General features: G+C 45.4%; 1 protein-coding gene across 2 annotated transcripts in view; it reads left to right on the top strand.

Annotated features, from left to right (window-relative positions):
• Positions 1 to 16,610, top strand: part of LOC115207504 (kazrin-like) — a 291,628-nt gene that overhangs the window by 136,050 nt on the left and 138,968 nt on the right. For both annotated transcript variants that reach the window (XM_029774614.1, XM_029774615.1), the window contains exon 3: positions 8,309 to 8,516. In XM_029774614.1, the coding sequence (XP_029630474.1) occupies positions 8,309 to 8,516 (208 nt within the window). The remainder of the gene's footprint in view (positions 1 to 8,308; positions 8,517 to 16,610) is intronic.

The following is a 16,610-nucleotide window of genomic DNA, read 5'->3' as shown; positions in this document are numbered from 1 at the left end:
GAGAGAGGAGAGAGTGAGAGAGTGAGAGAGAGGAGAGGGAAGAGAGGAGGGGAGAGAGGAGAGAGAGAGAGAGAGGAGAGAGAGAGGAGAGAGGAGAGAGAGAGAGGAGAGAGGAGAGAGTGAGGGAGGAGATAGAGAGGAGAGAGAGATGGAGAGAGAGAGGAGAGAGTGAGAGAGGAGAGAGATGGAGAGAGAGTTGGAGAGAGTGAGAGAGGAGAGAGATGGAGAGAGAGTTTGAGAGAGAGAGAGGAGAGAGGAGAGAGTAAGAGAAAGAGAGAGTGAGAGTGGAGAGAGAGATTTAGAGAGAGAGGAGGAGAGAGAGGAGAGAGCAAGTGAGAGAGAGAAAGAGAGAGATGAGGAGAGAGATTTAGAGAGAGGAGAGGAGAGGAGAGAGAGAGGAGAGAGAGAGAGAGAAAGAGTGAGAGGAGAAAGATAGAGGGGAGAGAGAGGAGGGTGAGCGGGAGAGAGAGAGGAGAGAGTGAGTGAGAGAGGAGAGAGAAAGAGGGGAGAGAGAGAAGAGGGTGAGCGGGAGAGAGAGAGGAGAGAGAGTGGAGAGAGAGATGAGAGAGAGCAGGGAGAGAAGAGAAGAGAAGGATAACTATCCCTGGTTAGAGCGTTATAGGGGAGTCTGTCCTAGAGAGAGGAGAGGGGTAGAACTATTCCTGGTTAGAGGGTTATAGGGGAGTCTGTCCTAGAGAGAGGAGAGAAGGAATAACTATCCCTGGTTAGAGGGTTATAGGGGAGTCTGTCCTAGACAGAGAGGAGAGAAGGAATAACTATTCCTGGTTATAGGGGAGTCTGTCCTAGACAGAGAGGAGAGAAGGAATAACTATCCCTGGTTAGAGGGTTATATGGGAGTCTGTCCTAGACAGAGAGGAGAGAAGGAATAACTATCCCTGGTTAGAGGGTTAGAGGGGAGTCTGTCCTAGAGAGAGAGGAGAGAAGGAATAACTATCCCTGGTTAGAGGGTTATAGGGGAGTCTGTCCTAGAGAGAGGAGAGAAGGAATAACTATCCCTGGTTAGAGGGTTATAGGGGAATCTGTCCTAGACAGAGAGGAGAGAAGGAATAACTATCCCTGGTTAGAGGTCTATAGGGGAGTCTGTCCTAGACAGAGAGGAGAGAAGGAATAACTATCCCTGGTTATAGGGGAGTCTGTCCTAGACAGAGAGGAGAGAAGGAATAACTATCCCTGGTTAGAGGGGAGTCTGTCCTAGAGAGAGAGGAGAGGGGGAGAACTATTCCTGGTTAGAGGGGAGTCTGTCCTAGACAGAGAGGAGAGGGGGAGAACTATCCCTGGTTAGATGGTTATAGCGGAGTCTGTCCTAGAGAGAGATGAGAGACGGAATAACTATCCCTGGTTATAGGGGAGTCTGTCCTAGACAGAGAGGAGAGAAGGAATAACTATCCCTGGTTAGAGGGGAGTCTATCCTAGAGAGAGAGGAGAGGGGGAGAACTATTCCTGGTTAGAGGGGAGTCTGTCCTAGACAGAGAGGAGAGGGGGAGAAACTATTCCTGGTTAGAGGGGAGTCTGTCCTAGACAGAGAGGAGAGGGGTAGAACTATTCCTGGTTAGAGGTTTATAGGGGAGTCTGTCCTAGAGAGAGAGGAGAGAAGGAATAACTATCCCTGGTTAGAGGGTTATAGGGGAGTCTGTCCTCGACAGAGAGGAGAGAAGGAATAACTATTCCTGGTTAGAGGGGAGTCTGTCCTAGACAGAGAGGAGAGAAGGAATAACTATCCCTGGTTAGAGGGTTATAGGGGAGTCTGTCCTAGACAGAGAGGAGAGAAGGAATAACTATTCCTGGTTAGAGGGGAGTCTGTCCTAGACAGAGAGGAGAGAAGGAATAACTATCCCTGGTTAGAGGGTTATAGTGGAGTCTGTCCTAGACAGAGAGGAGAGAAGGAATAACTATCCCTGGTTAGAGGGGAGTCTGTCCTAGACAGAGAGGAGAGGGGGAGAACTATTTCTGGTTAGAGGGGAGTCTGTCCTAGACAGAGAGGAGAGGGGGAGAACTATTCCTGGTTAGAGGGGAGTCTGTCCTAGACAGAGAGGAGAGAAGGAATAACTATTCCTGGTTAGAGGGGAGTCTGTCCTAGACAGAGAGGAGAGGGGGAGAACTATTCCTGGTTAGAGGGGAGTCTGTCCGAGACAGAGAGGAGAGGGGGAGAACTATTCCTGGTTAGAGGGGAGTCTGTCCTAGACAGAGAGGAGAGGGGGAGAACTATTCCTGGTTAGAGGGGAGTCTGTCCTAGACAGAGAGGAGAGGGGGAGAACTATTCCTGGTTAGAGGGGAGTCTGTCCTAGACAGAGATGAGAGGGGGAGAACTATTCCTGGTTAGAGGGGAGTCTGTCCTAGACATAGAGGAAAGGGGGAGAACTATTCCTGGTTATAGGGGAGTCTGTCCTAGACAGAGAGGAGAGAAGGAATAACTATCCCTGGTTAGAGGTCTATAGGGGAGTCTGTCCTAGACAGAGAGGAGAGGGGGAGAACTATCCCTGGTTAGATGGTTATAGCGGAGTCTGTCCTAGAGAGAGATGAGAGACGGAATAACTATCCCTGGTTATAGGGGAGTCTGTCCTAGACAGAGAGGAGAGAAGGAATAACTATCCCTGGTTAGAGGGGAGTCTATCCTAGAGAGAGAGGAGAGGGGGAGAACTATTCCTGGTTAGAGGGGAGTCTGTCCTAGACAGAGAGGAGAGGGGGAGAACTATTCCTGGTTAGAGGGGAGTCTGTCCTAGACAGAGAGGAGAGGGGTAGAACTATTCCTGGTTAGAGGTTTATAGGGGAGTCTGTCCTAGAGAGAGAGGAGAGAAGGAATAACTATCCCTGGTTAGAGGGTTATAGGGGAGTCTGTCCTCGACAGAGAGGAGAGAAGGAATAACTATTCCTGGTTAGAGGGGAGTCTGTCCTAGACAGAGAGGAGAGAAGGAATAACTATCCCTGGTTAGAGGGTTATAGGGGAGTCTGTCCTAGACAGAGAGGAGAGAAGGAATAACTATTCCTGGTTAGAGGGGAGTCTGTCCTAGACAGAGAGGAGAGAAGGAATAACTATCCCTGGTTAGAGGGTTATAGTGGAGTCTGTCCTAGACAGAGAGGAGAGAAGGAATAACTATCCCTGGTTAGAGGGGAGTCTGTCCTAGACAGAGAGGAGAGGGGGAGAACTATTTCTGGTTAGAGGGGAGTCTGTCCTAGACATAGAGGAGAGGAGGAGAACTATTCCTGGTTAGAGGGGAGTCTGTCCTAGACAGAGAGGAGAGAAGGAATAACTATTCCTGGTTAGAGGGGAGTCTGTCCTAGACAGAGAGGAGAGGGGGAGAACTATTCCTGGTTAGAGGGGAGTCTGTCCGAGACAGAGAGGAGAGGGGGAGAACTATTCCTGGTTAGAGGGGAGTCTGTCCTAGACAGAGAGGAGAGGGGGAGAACTATTCCTGGTTAGAGGGGAGTCTGTCCTAGACAGAGAGGAGAGGGGGAGAACTATTCCTGGTTAGAGGGGAGTCTGTCCTAGACAGAGATGAGAGGGGGAGAACTATTCCTGGTTAGAGGGGAGTCTGTCCTAGACATAGAGGAAAGGGGGAGAACTATTCCTGGTTAGAGGGGAGTCTGTCCTAGACAGAGAGGAGAGGGGGAGAACTATTCCTGGTTAGAGGGGAGTCTGTCCTAGACAGAGAGGAGAGGGGGAGAACTATCCCTGGTTAGAGAGGAGTCTGTCCTAGACATAGTACCATAATGCCTGTCTGACATTCTTTTACATTAGAGTTAGAGGAGGGCTTTGTGACATACCATGATTATACATCCTCAATGTATCTTCTCTGTTATTGATGTCTATCTGGGACACAAGCTGACCCTTGACCTCTGGAATCCTTCCACAGCAGGTTTCAGAACAGAGAGTGTCAGACCCAACTGACCAAACCTGGGCTGATGAGACAGTTCAGTGATTATATACAGACACTGTTCTCCGTGTTGTCACTGCTCTGATGCTGACGGCCACGCTGATTCAGTGGCTGTCTGTGAACCGAGTTACAACAGAGATTGTAATCTTGTTATGTTGAATTGTGATGTTAATCTGTGTACCGTATGAGTTAGATATAACCATGCCGTAAGAACTTTACTGTACCTACATTATATACTGTATGCAGTGGAGGCTCCTCAGAGGAAGGGGAGGATAGTAAAACATAAAAAAACAAAAACATTTTTAGATAAAACTATACTAAATATAATCACGTCACCAAATAATTGACTAAAACACACTATTTTGCAAAGAAGTTCTACAGTAGCCTTAACAGCACTCAGTAGGGTAGCACCACGGTGTAGCCTGAGGACAGCTAGCGTCCCTCCTCCTCTGGGTACATTGACTTCAATACAAAACCAAGATGCTCATGGTTCTCACCCCCTTCCATAGACTTACATAGTAATTATGACAACTTCAGGAGGACATCTTCCAACCTATCAGAGCTCTTGCAGCATGAACTAACATGTTGTCCACCCAATCAAAGGATCAGAAAATAAATCTAGTACTGAAAGCATAAGCTATAGCTAGCTAGCTAACTAGCACTGCACTGCATACAATGGGGTGAGTAGATGACTCAAAGAGAGAGAAAGACAGTAGTTGACCAGTTTTGAACAAATTAATTTATTCCAAAATGAAGGAGAAGCAAGAGAGAAATAGAGAGAGAGAGATTTAGTCTTTTTTTTCACTTTCAGTTTCACTTAATTAGCTAGCAAATGCAGCTAGCTAGTTTAGCCTACTGAAACACCCTGCTCAAACAGAGGGATGCTATGTTAGCTAGCTGGCTATGACTTTCCAACACAACACAAATCAAGGTAAGCTTTTGTTTGACTAATTTATTGCCACCGGGCCCGCGGGTATAACTGCTTACTGACTGTACACTGTAACATTACTGCAGGATTGTAACGGGTTTACTAATGCATTAGTTCTATTAGCTATGCTGACTATGAAGTTACTTTAGCTAATATGGTGACAACGATGTAGGCTGTGTGTAGCAGTTTGGCTTGGAAAGGTTTTTTCTCCTGGTCACATACAGCTGATGTGTTGTTCATTGAAGTCCACAAGCGAAGGCAAAAGGTGAGAGGAGGAGAGCGCATAGATGTGAGAAGGAATACCACGTGGCTGCTATGAAAGTGAACTGTATTTACGCGTGATCAGGGGTGTACTCATTCCGTCGATTCTGTTGAAAAACGTTTCTTAAACTGAAGCAAACAGAACAAAATTGAGATAAACATATCTGAATTTGTCCAATAGAAACTCTCGTTTGCAAATGTTGGACTAATGATAGGGAAAATTATCATGTAGTAGCCTAAACCTATCGCTGTAACATTGAACTGGGTGAATGAAATATGAATGAGAGTCATCCAATATGCTGTAATAGAAATAAGGCCATGCTCATGAATTTCTTTTTATCCTCCCTCATCTTAAATGGCACTGACCTCCACTGACAGTATGTCATATACTGTATGTCAGGGCATGACAAAAATCAACTAATGTGCTAGTGACGGAACTATAGCAAAAACTTTTCCTAAGTGTTCGTGGCAATGTCCTGCTGGTGGTTTGGAAACGTCCATCATTCTGCAGTCTACCTTTCAGCTAGCCTGTGGTAATAGACTACACTGGTCCTCTCTGACTTTCTGCCACCATCTTTTATACTCACCTCTCCACCTCTGTCTCTCACGTCTGTCCTAAAAAATATCCCCCCCAGAAAAATTGAAAAATCACAGACCTGCTGCAGTACCTCCGCGGACCTGTAGGGGGCGCAGACCCCCGTTTGAAAAACTCTGAACATAGAATACAGTAATTAATTAGAATGCACTTCCCCAAACCGCATCAGAGCTGCTCTGTCATTGAACAGTTCATTACCCACATACATCATTATTTTATCCCTTCTCACTCTCTCTCTCTCTCTCTCTCTCTCTCTCTCTCTCTCTCTCTCTCTCTCTCTCTCTCTCTCTCTCTCTCTCTTCTCTCTCTCTCTCTCTCTCTCTCTCTCTCTCTCTCTCTCTCTCTCTCTCTCTCTCTCACACACTCACTCACTCACTCACTCACTCACTCACTGTGTAGAGGGTTTAGGGTAGACTACCACAGCACAGTGATTTCATATAGTACTTGTCACGCCCTGAGGCCAGACTAACTGGTAGGTTACTACAGTACCTGAGGCACAGAGTAATGATATATAGAAGCAGCTGCACCACATTCATTTACAAGCTTCATTTCAAACTAGGATGTGGTGGAGCTGCAGTAACTTCACAGTGAAACGGGGATCTTATGTGCGTTCACGTACTAGTCGGAACTAGGAAACTCGTTGTAGAAACATGTGCTCAGAGTTTCCCACTTAAAAGTACCAGAATCAACAAATAAGAAGCTCTACTCAAATAACGTACAGTACATTTGAACTCAGATGTTATCATTATACCAATCAGAGCTGTCTGTGATACAGACTCCCTGGTCTCGCCCTGGCCATGCCTTTGTCCGCCTCTGCATTGTGTGAATACCAATGAGCACACTAACTGTTATCACCGAACCTAGACAGTGGCAGAGTGGCATGCTGTAACGTTTATCTCCCTGACTTTGTTTTCAGACAGAGAATGTGTTTTGCAACTGGGAAAAATACCTGTTTAACACTGCTAATAGATTCAATCCAGATGTATGATTTGATCAGGGTGTCAGAGGTGTGCTGAACTGTAGCTATACTGAGAAGTGTTAACGATTTATCTCGCTATCTAAAGGCATCCAAATCTCTGTGTTTCATAAAACTGCCTATCCCTCCAAACAGGAATTGATCTGGTAGTGTTTGTTTGTTGGGCTTAGAGATAAATGTCAAACTTGTAATCCTTTGGAGCAGTTTTTGATCATAGACATAAGCCCACAATGTTCTCTTACTGAGGCTCAATTGTAATTCTACCAGCCTCTCCTTATTTATGGGCTGTGCCTCTCACTGTCTGTTTGTCCTATGCTAAGTTTGTTTTCGGGGTTGACATGTTTCCTCTTGGCCAGGCTTGAGCCAGCCCCCTTTCATTTCTTCCGATGTGGGGGCGAGCTTTTCAGGGACAAAGGATGAATATATAATGAATAGAAAGAGAGGGGGTGGGATTGATAGAAAGACTGTGTGTGTGTGTGTGTGTGTGTGTGTGTGTGTGTGTGTGTGTGTGTGTGTGTGTGTGTGTGTGTGTGTGTGTGTGTCTGAGAGAGAGAGAGAAAGCAAATGTATGACCATATTAGAGACACATATTTCCCTCAGATCACACAAACAAATTCAACTCTGATAAACTGCCGTATCTATTAGGTGAAATACCACCATCACAGCAGCAAGATTTGTTTTGTGACCTGTTGCCACAAGAAAAGGGCAACCAGTGAAGAAAAAACACCATTGCAAAAAAACTATATTTATCTATCTATTTATTTTCTCTTTTATACTTTAACTATTTGCACATCGTTACAACAGTGTACGTAGCCATAATATGACATTTGAAATGTCTTTATAATTTTGCTACTTTTGTGAGTGTAATGTTTACTGTTAATTTCTGATTATTTATTTCACCTTTGTTTATTATCTATTCCCCTTTCTTTGGCAATGTAGACATGGTTCCTATGCCAATATAGCCCTTTGAATGTAATTCAGAGAGAGAGAGAGAGAGTGAGAGAAATGTTTGTTACAAGGAGCAACACAAGTGTTTGTTACAGGGACCATCACTACATCTAAGCCAAGAAAAAAGGGAAAACAAGCTTCACATAGGAGAGTGGATTACTAAGTCAGTCTGTCTGTAGGATGTGGGATACATGATGATGTATTCTGTTGTTAAAGAGTTTAAGAAGTGGAGCTTGGCTCAGTCTAACAGCCTCTATCACCCCCCCACCCCCCTCTCCCCTGGTGCTGCAGCACATGGTACGTGCCATTTAAAAGGCTGCATGTCATCTCTGTATGCGCTGGGTCCTCTCATAGAGCAGCTGCTCACAGCACATTCTCCTCGGTGGGAACACTCACTTTCCTTCTCCGTCTGCTGTGTTTCATCTCTTTCTCTCACTCACTTTCTGTATTTGGCAAAACACACAAATCAGGGACAGGAGGATACTGACTGTATGCAGTAACAAGTAGAAACACCATCTCTGTTCTGGCTGAACGGAGGGGAGATAAGAGGAACTGGCTGCTGGCATTTTTATGTGTGAAGTAAACTGTGAGAGAAGAAGAGGCGGAGGAGAAGAAGAAGAAGAGAGAGGGAGAGAGAGGGTATCAGTCTCTTCATCCCCTAATGCTCCACTTGACACCATGCTGCTCTGTGTGGGTTTGGTCCTCAGGGGAAAATCCTTAAAATGATGGAAGACAACAAGCAGCTGGCTCAGAGGATCGATGGGGCCATCCAGTCTGCCAGTCAGGAGGTAACCAACCTGCGCTCAGAGCTGTCTGCCACCAGCCGTAGACTGGCAGAGCTGGGGGCCAGCAGCCCCCCCTCGCCCCTGGAGAACAACCACCAGCACCACCACCATGACAGCCTCCGCTACCGGGGTGAGTTACACACCGTGTGTGTGTGTGTGTGTGTGTGTGTGTGTGTGTGTGTGTGTGTGTGTGTGTGTGTGTGTGTGTGTGTGTGTGTGTGTGTGTGTGTGTGTGTAGGGGAAGTATTTGGGGAATGCGTAACTGGACAATGGGATGACTAATCACATTCCACCGTTCTTTTGCTAACTTATTCCTCCGTTGGATAAGTCCCAGCACCCTGATAGGGATAGAGGAGTAGGAGAATGGAACTAGGACAAGGAGAGGCTGGTCCTGGTCTGCTTTCCTAGGCAGCGGTGGAGACTGTGTGTTTCTCTGCTCCCCCTGGCTCTGGCTCCGTCCTGGCTCTCTCTCTGTCTGTGTTAGCCCGGAGAGAGGAGAGTTGCTGCCAGCTGCTCCAGCATGAGTTTGGCGTCACATCACATTGTCTTAAAGGGTGGAAATGTGGAAGGACGTGGTTGATCAGGATGATATGGTCATTGTCATGTTGCTTCATTCACATCATGGCAGGCAGTAGGCATTAGGCACTAGGCTGTAGGCAGCAGGTACTAGGCACAAGGCAGTAGACACTAGGCAGTAGGCAGTAGGCACTAGGCTGTAGGCAGCAGGTACTAGGCACAAGGCAGTAGACACTAGGCAGTAGGCAGTAGGCACTAGGCTGTAGGCCCTAGGCAGTGGGCACTAGGCACTAAGCACTAAGCTGTAGGCACTAGGCAGCAGGCAGTAGGCAGTGTCTATTTGATCATAGATGTAGTGTAGTCTACAGAATAAGTGGGGTAGAGTTTCAGAGATTGTGTGTTTGCTGAGATGGGTGTGATGGGATTTATGATACTAGGATGATGTGAGTCTGATATATTGTTGCTATGGTTGAAGCAGTGATGGTATTGTTGCTATGGTTGAAGCAGTGATGGTATTGTTAATATGGTTGAAGCAGTGATGATATTGTTGCTATGGTTGAAGCAGTGATGGTATTGTTGCTATGGTTGAAGCAGTGATGGTATTGTTAATATGGTTGAAGCAGTGATGATATTGTTAATATGGTTGAAGCAGTGATGATATTGTTGCTATGGTTGAAGCAGTGATGATATTGTTAATATGGTTGAAGCAGGGATGGTATTGTTGCTATGGTTGAAGCAGGGATGGTATTGTTAATATGGTTGAAGCAGTGATGGTATTGTTAATATGGTTGAAGCAGGGATGATATTGTTAACATGGTTGAAGCAGTGATGGTATTGTTAATATGGTTGAAGCAGTGATGATATTGTTAATATGGTTGAAGCAGGGATGAGTTTGTTAATATGGTTGAAGCAGTGATGGTATTGTTAATATGGTTGAAGCAGGGATGATATTGTTGCTATGGTTGAAGCAGTGATGGTATTGTTGCTATGGTTGAAGCAGTGATGGTATTGTTGCTATGGTTGAAGCAGTGATGGTATTGTTAATATGGCTGAAGCAGTGATGATATTGTTAATATGGTTGAAGCAGTGATGGTATTGTTAATATGGTTGAAGCAGTGATGATATTGTTAATATGATTGAAGCAGTGATGATATTGTTGCTATGGTTGAAGCAGTGATGGTATTGTTAATATGGTTGAAGCAGTGATGATATTGTTGCTATGGTTGAAGCAGTGATGGTATTGTTAATATGGTTGAAGCAGTGATGGTATTGTTAATATGGTTGAAGCAGTGATGATATTGTTAATATGGTTGAAGCAGTGATGATATTGTTAATATGGTTGAAGCAGTGATGATATTGTTAATATGGTTGAAGGAGTGATGGTATTGTTAATATGGTTGAAGCAGTGATGGTATTGTTAATATGGTTGAAGCAGTGATGGTATTGTTAATATGGTTGAAGCAGTGATGGTATTGTTAATATGGTTGAAGCAGTGATGGTATTGTTAATATGGTTGAAGCAGTGATGGTATTGTTAATATGGTTGAAGCAGTGATGGTATTGTTAATATGGTTGAAGCAGTGATGGTATTGTTAATATGGTTGAAGCAGTGATGGTATTGTTAATATGGTTGAAGCAGTGATGGTATTGTTAATATGGTTGAAGCAGTGATGGTATTGTTGCTATGGTTGAAGCAGTGATGGTATTGTTAATATGGTTGAAGCAGTGATGGTATTGTTAATATGGTTGAAGCAGTGATGGTATTGTTAATATGGTTGAAGCAGTGATGGTATTGTTAATATGGTTGAAGCAGTGATGGTATTGTTAATATGGTTGAAGCAGTGATGATATTGTTGCTATGGTTGAAGCAGTGATGGTATTGTTGCTATGGTTGAAGCAGTGATGGTATTGTTAATATGGTTGAAGCAGTGATGATATTGTTAATATGGTTGAAGCAGTGATGATATTGTTGCTATGGTTGAAGCAGTGATGATATTGTTAATATGGTTGAAGCAGGGATGGTATTGTTGCTATGGTTGAAGCAGGGATGGTATTGTTAATATGGTTGAAGCAGTGATGATATTGTTAATATGGTTGAAGCAGGGATGGTATTGTTGCTATGGTTGAAGCAGTGATGGTATTGTTAATATGGTTGAAGCAGTGATGATATTGTTAATATGGTTGAAGCAGTGATGATATTGTTAATATGGTTGAAGCAGTGATGGTATTGTTAATATGGTTGAAGCAGTGATGGTATTGTTAATATGGTTGAAGCAGTGATGATATTGTTGCTATGGTTGAAGCAGTGATGGTATTGTGAATATGGTTGAAGCAGTGATGATATTGTTAATATGGTTGAAGCAGTGATGATATTGTTAATATGGTTGAAGCAGTGATGATATTGTTGCTATGGTTGAAGCAGTGATGCTATTGTTGCTATGGTTGAAGCATTGATGGTATTGTTAATATGGTTGAAGCAGTGATGATATTGTTAATATGGTTGAAGCAGTGATGATATTGTTGCTATGGTTGAAGCAGTGATGATATTGTTGCTATGGTTGAAGCAGTGATGATATTGTTGCTATGGTTGAAGCAGGGATGGTATTGTTGCTATGGTTGAAGCAGGGATGGTATTGTTAATATGGTTGAAGCAGTGATAATATTGTTAATATGGTTGAAGCCCGTGATGATATTGTTAATATGGTTGAAGCCCGTGATGATATTGTTAATATGGTTGAAGCAGTGATAATATTGTTAATATGGTTGAAGCAGTGATGATATTGTTGCTATGGTTGAAGCAGTGATGATATTGTTGCTATGGTTGAAGCAGTGATGATATTGTTGCTATGGTTGAAGCAGTGATGATATTGTTGCTATGGTTGAAGCAGTGATGATATTGTTCATATGGTTGAAGCAGTGATGGTATTGTTAATATGGTTGAAGCAGTGATGGTATTGTTAATATGGTTGAAGCAGGGATGTTATTGTTAATATGGTTGAACCAGTGATGATATTGTTCATATGGTTGAAGCAGGGATGAGTTTGTTAATATGGTTGAAGCAGTGATGGTATTGTTCATATGGTTGAAGCAGTGATGGTATTGTTAAAATGGTTGAAGCAGTGATGATATTGTTAATATGGTTGAAGCAGTGATGGTATTGTTAATATGGTTGAAGCAGTGATGGTATTGTTAATATGGTTGAAGCAGTGATGATATTGTTGCTATGGTTGAAGCAGTGATGATATTGTTCATATGGTTGAAGCAGGGATGAGTTTGTTAATATGGTTGAAGCAGTGATGGTATTGTTAAAATGGTTGAAGCAGTGATGGTATTGTTAATATGGTTGAAGCAGTGATGGTATTGTTAATATGGTTGAAGCAGTGATGGTATTGTTAAAATGGTTGAAGCAGTGATGGTATTGTTAATATGGTTGAAGCAGTGATGGTATTGTTAATATGGTTGAAGCAGTGATGATATTGTTGCTATGGTTGAAGCAGTGATGATATTGTTCATATGGTTGAAGCAGTGATGATATTGTTGCTATGGTTGAAGCAGTGATGGTATTGTTAATATGGTTGAAGCAGTGATATATTGTTAATATGGTTGAAGCAGTGATGATATTGTTGCTATGGTTGAAGCAGTGATGATATTGTTGCTATGGTTGAAGCAGTGATGATATTGTTGCTATGGTTGAAGCAGTGATGATATTGTTCATATGGTTGAAGCCCGTGATGGTATTGTTAATATGGTTGAAGCCCGTGATAATATTGTTCATATGGTTGAAGCCCGTGATGATATTGTTAATATGGTTGACGCCCGTGATGATATTGTTAATATGGTTGAAGCCCGTGATTCTATGGTTGAAACAGTGATTTACATAGATGGCTAGATTCCTTTATCTCTAGCATGTTAATTACATTTATGAAATACAAAGTTTGAATGATTTTCCTCCCCTCTCTGATTCTATTCCGTTTGACTAATGGTTGAGACATCGTTTACTTAGGACTTCCTGGGTCTGTTGTGGTCATAGCTGGGTCATGACTGTGACTGCTGCTCTTTATTATCTGGGACTGGAACTGGGACTGGGACTGGGACTGGGACTGAGCTGTGACTGGGACTGATCTGGGACTGGGACTGAGCTGTGACTGGGACTGAGCTGTGACTGGGACTGAGCTGGGACTGGGACTGAGCTGTGACTGGGACTGAGCTGGGACTGGACTGGGACTGAGCTGGGACTGGGACTGGGACTGAGCTGGGACTGAACTGGGACTGGGACTGGGACTGGGACTGAGCTGGGACTGGGACTGGGACTGAGCTGGGACTGAGCTGGGACTGAGCTGGGACTGGGACTGGGACTGGGACTGGGACTGAGCTGGGACTGGGACTGGGACTGGTACTGGGACTGAGCTGGGACTGGGACTGGGACTGAGCTGGGACTGGGACAGGGACTGAGCTGGGACTAGGACTGGGACTGAGCTGGGACTGAGCTGGGACTGGAACTGGGACTGGGACTGGGACTGAACTGGGACTGGGACTGAGCTGGAACTGGAACTGGGACTGGGACTGAGCTGGGACTGAGCTGGAACTGGAACTGGGACTGGGACTGAGCTGGGACTGGGACTGAGCTGGGACTGGGACTGAGCTGGGACTGGGACTGAGCTGGGACTGGGACTGGGACTGGGACTGAGCTGGGACTGGGACTGAGCTGGGACTGGGACTGAGCTGGGACTGGGACTGGGACTGGGACTGGAACTGGAACTGGAGCTGGGACTGGGACTGAGCTGGGACTGGGACTGAGCTGGGACTGGGACAGCTGGGGCAGCTTCTTCTGATGCTACATGGGAAGATTCCTCCATTCTCCCTCTCACTTCAGTTCTCTCCTTTTTCAGTTCCCTTCTCTTCAGCCCCTTACAAAAAAAGATTGCAGTAAGAGCGCAGTATAACTGCAGTACACTGCAGTACACTGCAGTATAACTGTAGTTAGAGTGCAGTGTAACTGCAGTATGCTACAGTACTGTGTCCAAAATATCACAGTTGTCTGCAGCTACTGTACTTTTACTGCAGTTTCAAAACTGAAATCTTTTTTTGTAAGGGGCTCCCCCACTTGGCCCCCTCCTCATAATATTATCAGCAGTGACACACTGTATATTTCCTTTCCCCCGTAGACGACAAGAGAGAGAGAGAGAGAAGCTTTGCTAGTGGAAATGAGGCAATAAGCATCCTTCATGTCTTCTCTGTGTCTTGGTGGGAACCTGGGGTTTATTACGCCCCATATGTCAGAGTGGAGGGTTCATTTCATGTGTCTGGTAAAATAGTGCATCCTACTCCATTCTATATGGATCTATGGGACATCTGCAGCATGTTTATCTGGAGAGGATCAGGAGGGGTGTGCAGGGAGGGGTAGCAGCTATCTCACTGAGGATGAGTCGGACCTGTTTCCTTATGATTAGAGACGCTGCTTTAACTGGAGGGACTGGGGCCGGTGCAGAACCCAAAGCAGGTGCCTGCGTGACTTAACATTACTAGGATGAGAGCAGACAGATTGAGTGTTTTGTACTCTCTTAAGGAACTGGCTCCTCAGGTCCAAGTCCAGAGGCTAGTGGACCATGATGAGACCAACCCCTCTGGGATTCCGCTGTTTTAGCCATGTTAGACATATTAGGCATCTCTCCATCTCTCTCCTCTCTCCTTCTGTCCTTTTCTCCCTCCTTTTCCCTCTCCTCTCTCCTTCTCTCTCCTCTCTCCTCTTTCCTTCTCTCTTTTCTCTCCTTCTCTCTCCTCTCTCCTCTCTCCTTCTCTCCCCTTCTCTCCCCTTCTCTCCCCTTCACTATCCTCTCCTTCGCTCTCCTTCTTTCTCCTTCACTATCCAACAGTAAACATTACACTCACAGAAGTTCCAAAATAATAAAGACATTTCAAATGTAATATTATGTCTATATACAGTGTTGTAACGATGTGCAAATAGTACAAAAGGGAAAATAAATAAACATAAATATGGGTTATATTTACAATGGTGTTTGTTCTTCACTGGTTGCCCTTTTCTTGTGGCAGCAGGTCACAAATATTGCTGCTGTGATGGCACACTGTGGTATTTTCCCCAGTAGATATGGGAATTTATCAAAATTGGGTTCGTTTTTTCGAATTCTTTGTGGATCTGTGTAATCTGAGGAAATATGTGTCTCTAATATGGTCATATATTTGGCAGGAGGTTAGGAAATGCAGCTCAGTTTCCACCTCATTTTGTGGGCAGTGTGCACATAGCCTGTCTTCTCTCCTTCTCTCTCCTTCTCTGCCTTTCTCTCTCCTCTGTCCTTCTCTCCTTCTCACTCCTTCTCGCTCCTTCTCTCTCCTCTCTCTTTCTCCTCTGCCCCCCTGTCTCCCCACTTCTCCCCCTGTCTCTCCTCGTTCTCCCCCTCTCCCCCCCTCCCTCTGTCTCCCCCCATTCTCCCCCTGTCTCCCCCTGTCTCCCCCCATTCTCCCCCATTCTCCCCCTGTCTCCCCCTGTCTCTCCCCTTCTCCCCGTCTCTCCCCCTTCTCCCCATGTAACCCCCCCTTCTCCTCCTGTCTCCCCATCTCTCCCCCTGTCTCCCCTGTTCTCCCCCTCTCTCCTCCTGTAATCCCTACTTTTCCTGTCTCCCCCCTTCTCTTCCTGTCTCCCTCCCTTCTCCTCCTGTCTCCCCCCTTCTCTTCCTGTCTCCCTCCCTTCTCTTCCTGTCTCCCTCCCTTCTCTTCCTGTCTCCCTCCCTTCTCCTCCTGTCTCCCCCTTCTCTTCCTGTCTCCCCTCTTCTCTTCCTGTCTCCCTCCCTTCTCTTCCTGTCTCCCTCCCTTCTCTTCCTGTCTCCCTCCCTTCTCTTCCTGTCTCCCTCCCTTCTCCTCCAGTCTCCCCCTTCTCCTCCAGTCTCCCCTTTCTCATCCTGTCTCCCCCTTCTCCCCGTCTCCCCCCTTCTCCTCCTGTCTCCCCCATTCTCCTCCTGTCTCCCCCCTGCTCTCCCTGTAAACCCCCTCTCACCAGCTCCACACATCTAACCCTTAGTTTTCACCTTAATTCATCCAAATCTTTGTTGAGTCCAGACTTCAAACGACTGTAACTTAGTGGGAGTGTGGGTGGAAGGAAAGCCTGGGCATGCAGGCGCTCTCTGAACAGTCCCTCAGCTCATCCTATTAAAATGCCTCATTGCTTTGGCAGAGAAGCCTTTTATTGCTGCTGGTACATATTGTTGCCTTGGCTACAGTATACATCCATTCTCCAATGAGCAGGGACTTACTGCATGCGGATATTTTTTTTTTAAAAGAAGTGCAGACGCAGGCAGAGCCTCCTGTACCCAGGGGACAAAAAGCGTGACATTCCAATAGGGCTGGAGGTTTAGCAGAGTACTCCTTCTATACCACTCCTCCCCCAGCTCATCTGGCTCATGCAAACCTCTAACTTGATGGATGGGCTCAATACACATTCCCAACATTAGAGGAGTGTGTTCACAAACACAGGCACACACACTCTCTCTCGCTTCACGCACACTCGCACAAACACACACGCACGCACACAGACACACACGCACACACACACACCAGACCTGACTGTGTTCAGCATAACTCAAACCTTCCCATAAATCCTCAGATGACATGGATTCATGATTTATACCAATGTTGGAGTTACCCACACATCCATCAAGTCTAGGTGTCAGGCTAAGTGCATGCTGTCCAGGTGTCAG

Source organism: Salmo trutta, chromosome 14, assembly GCF_901001165.1.
Source record: "Salmo trutta chromosome 14, fSalTru1.1, whole genome shotgun sequence".
NCBI classification, from domain to species: Eukaryota; Metazoa; Chordata; class Actinopteri; order Salmoniformes; family Salmonidae; genus Salmo; species Salmo trutta.
The sequence above is the reverse complement of the archived record's forward strand: the minus strand, read 5'-3'. Positions and strand labels throughout refer to the sequence as shown.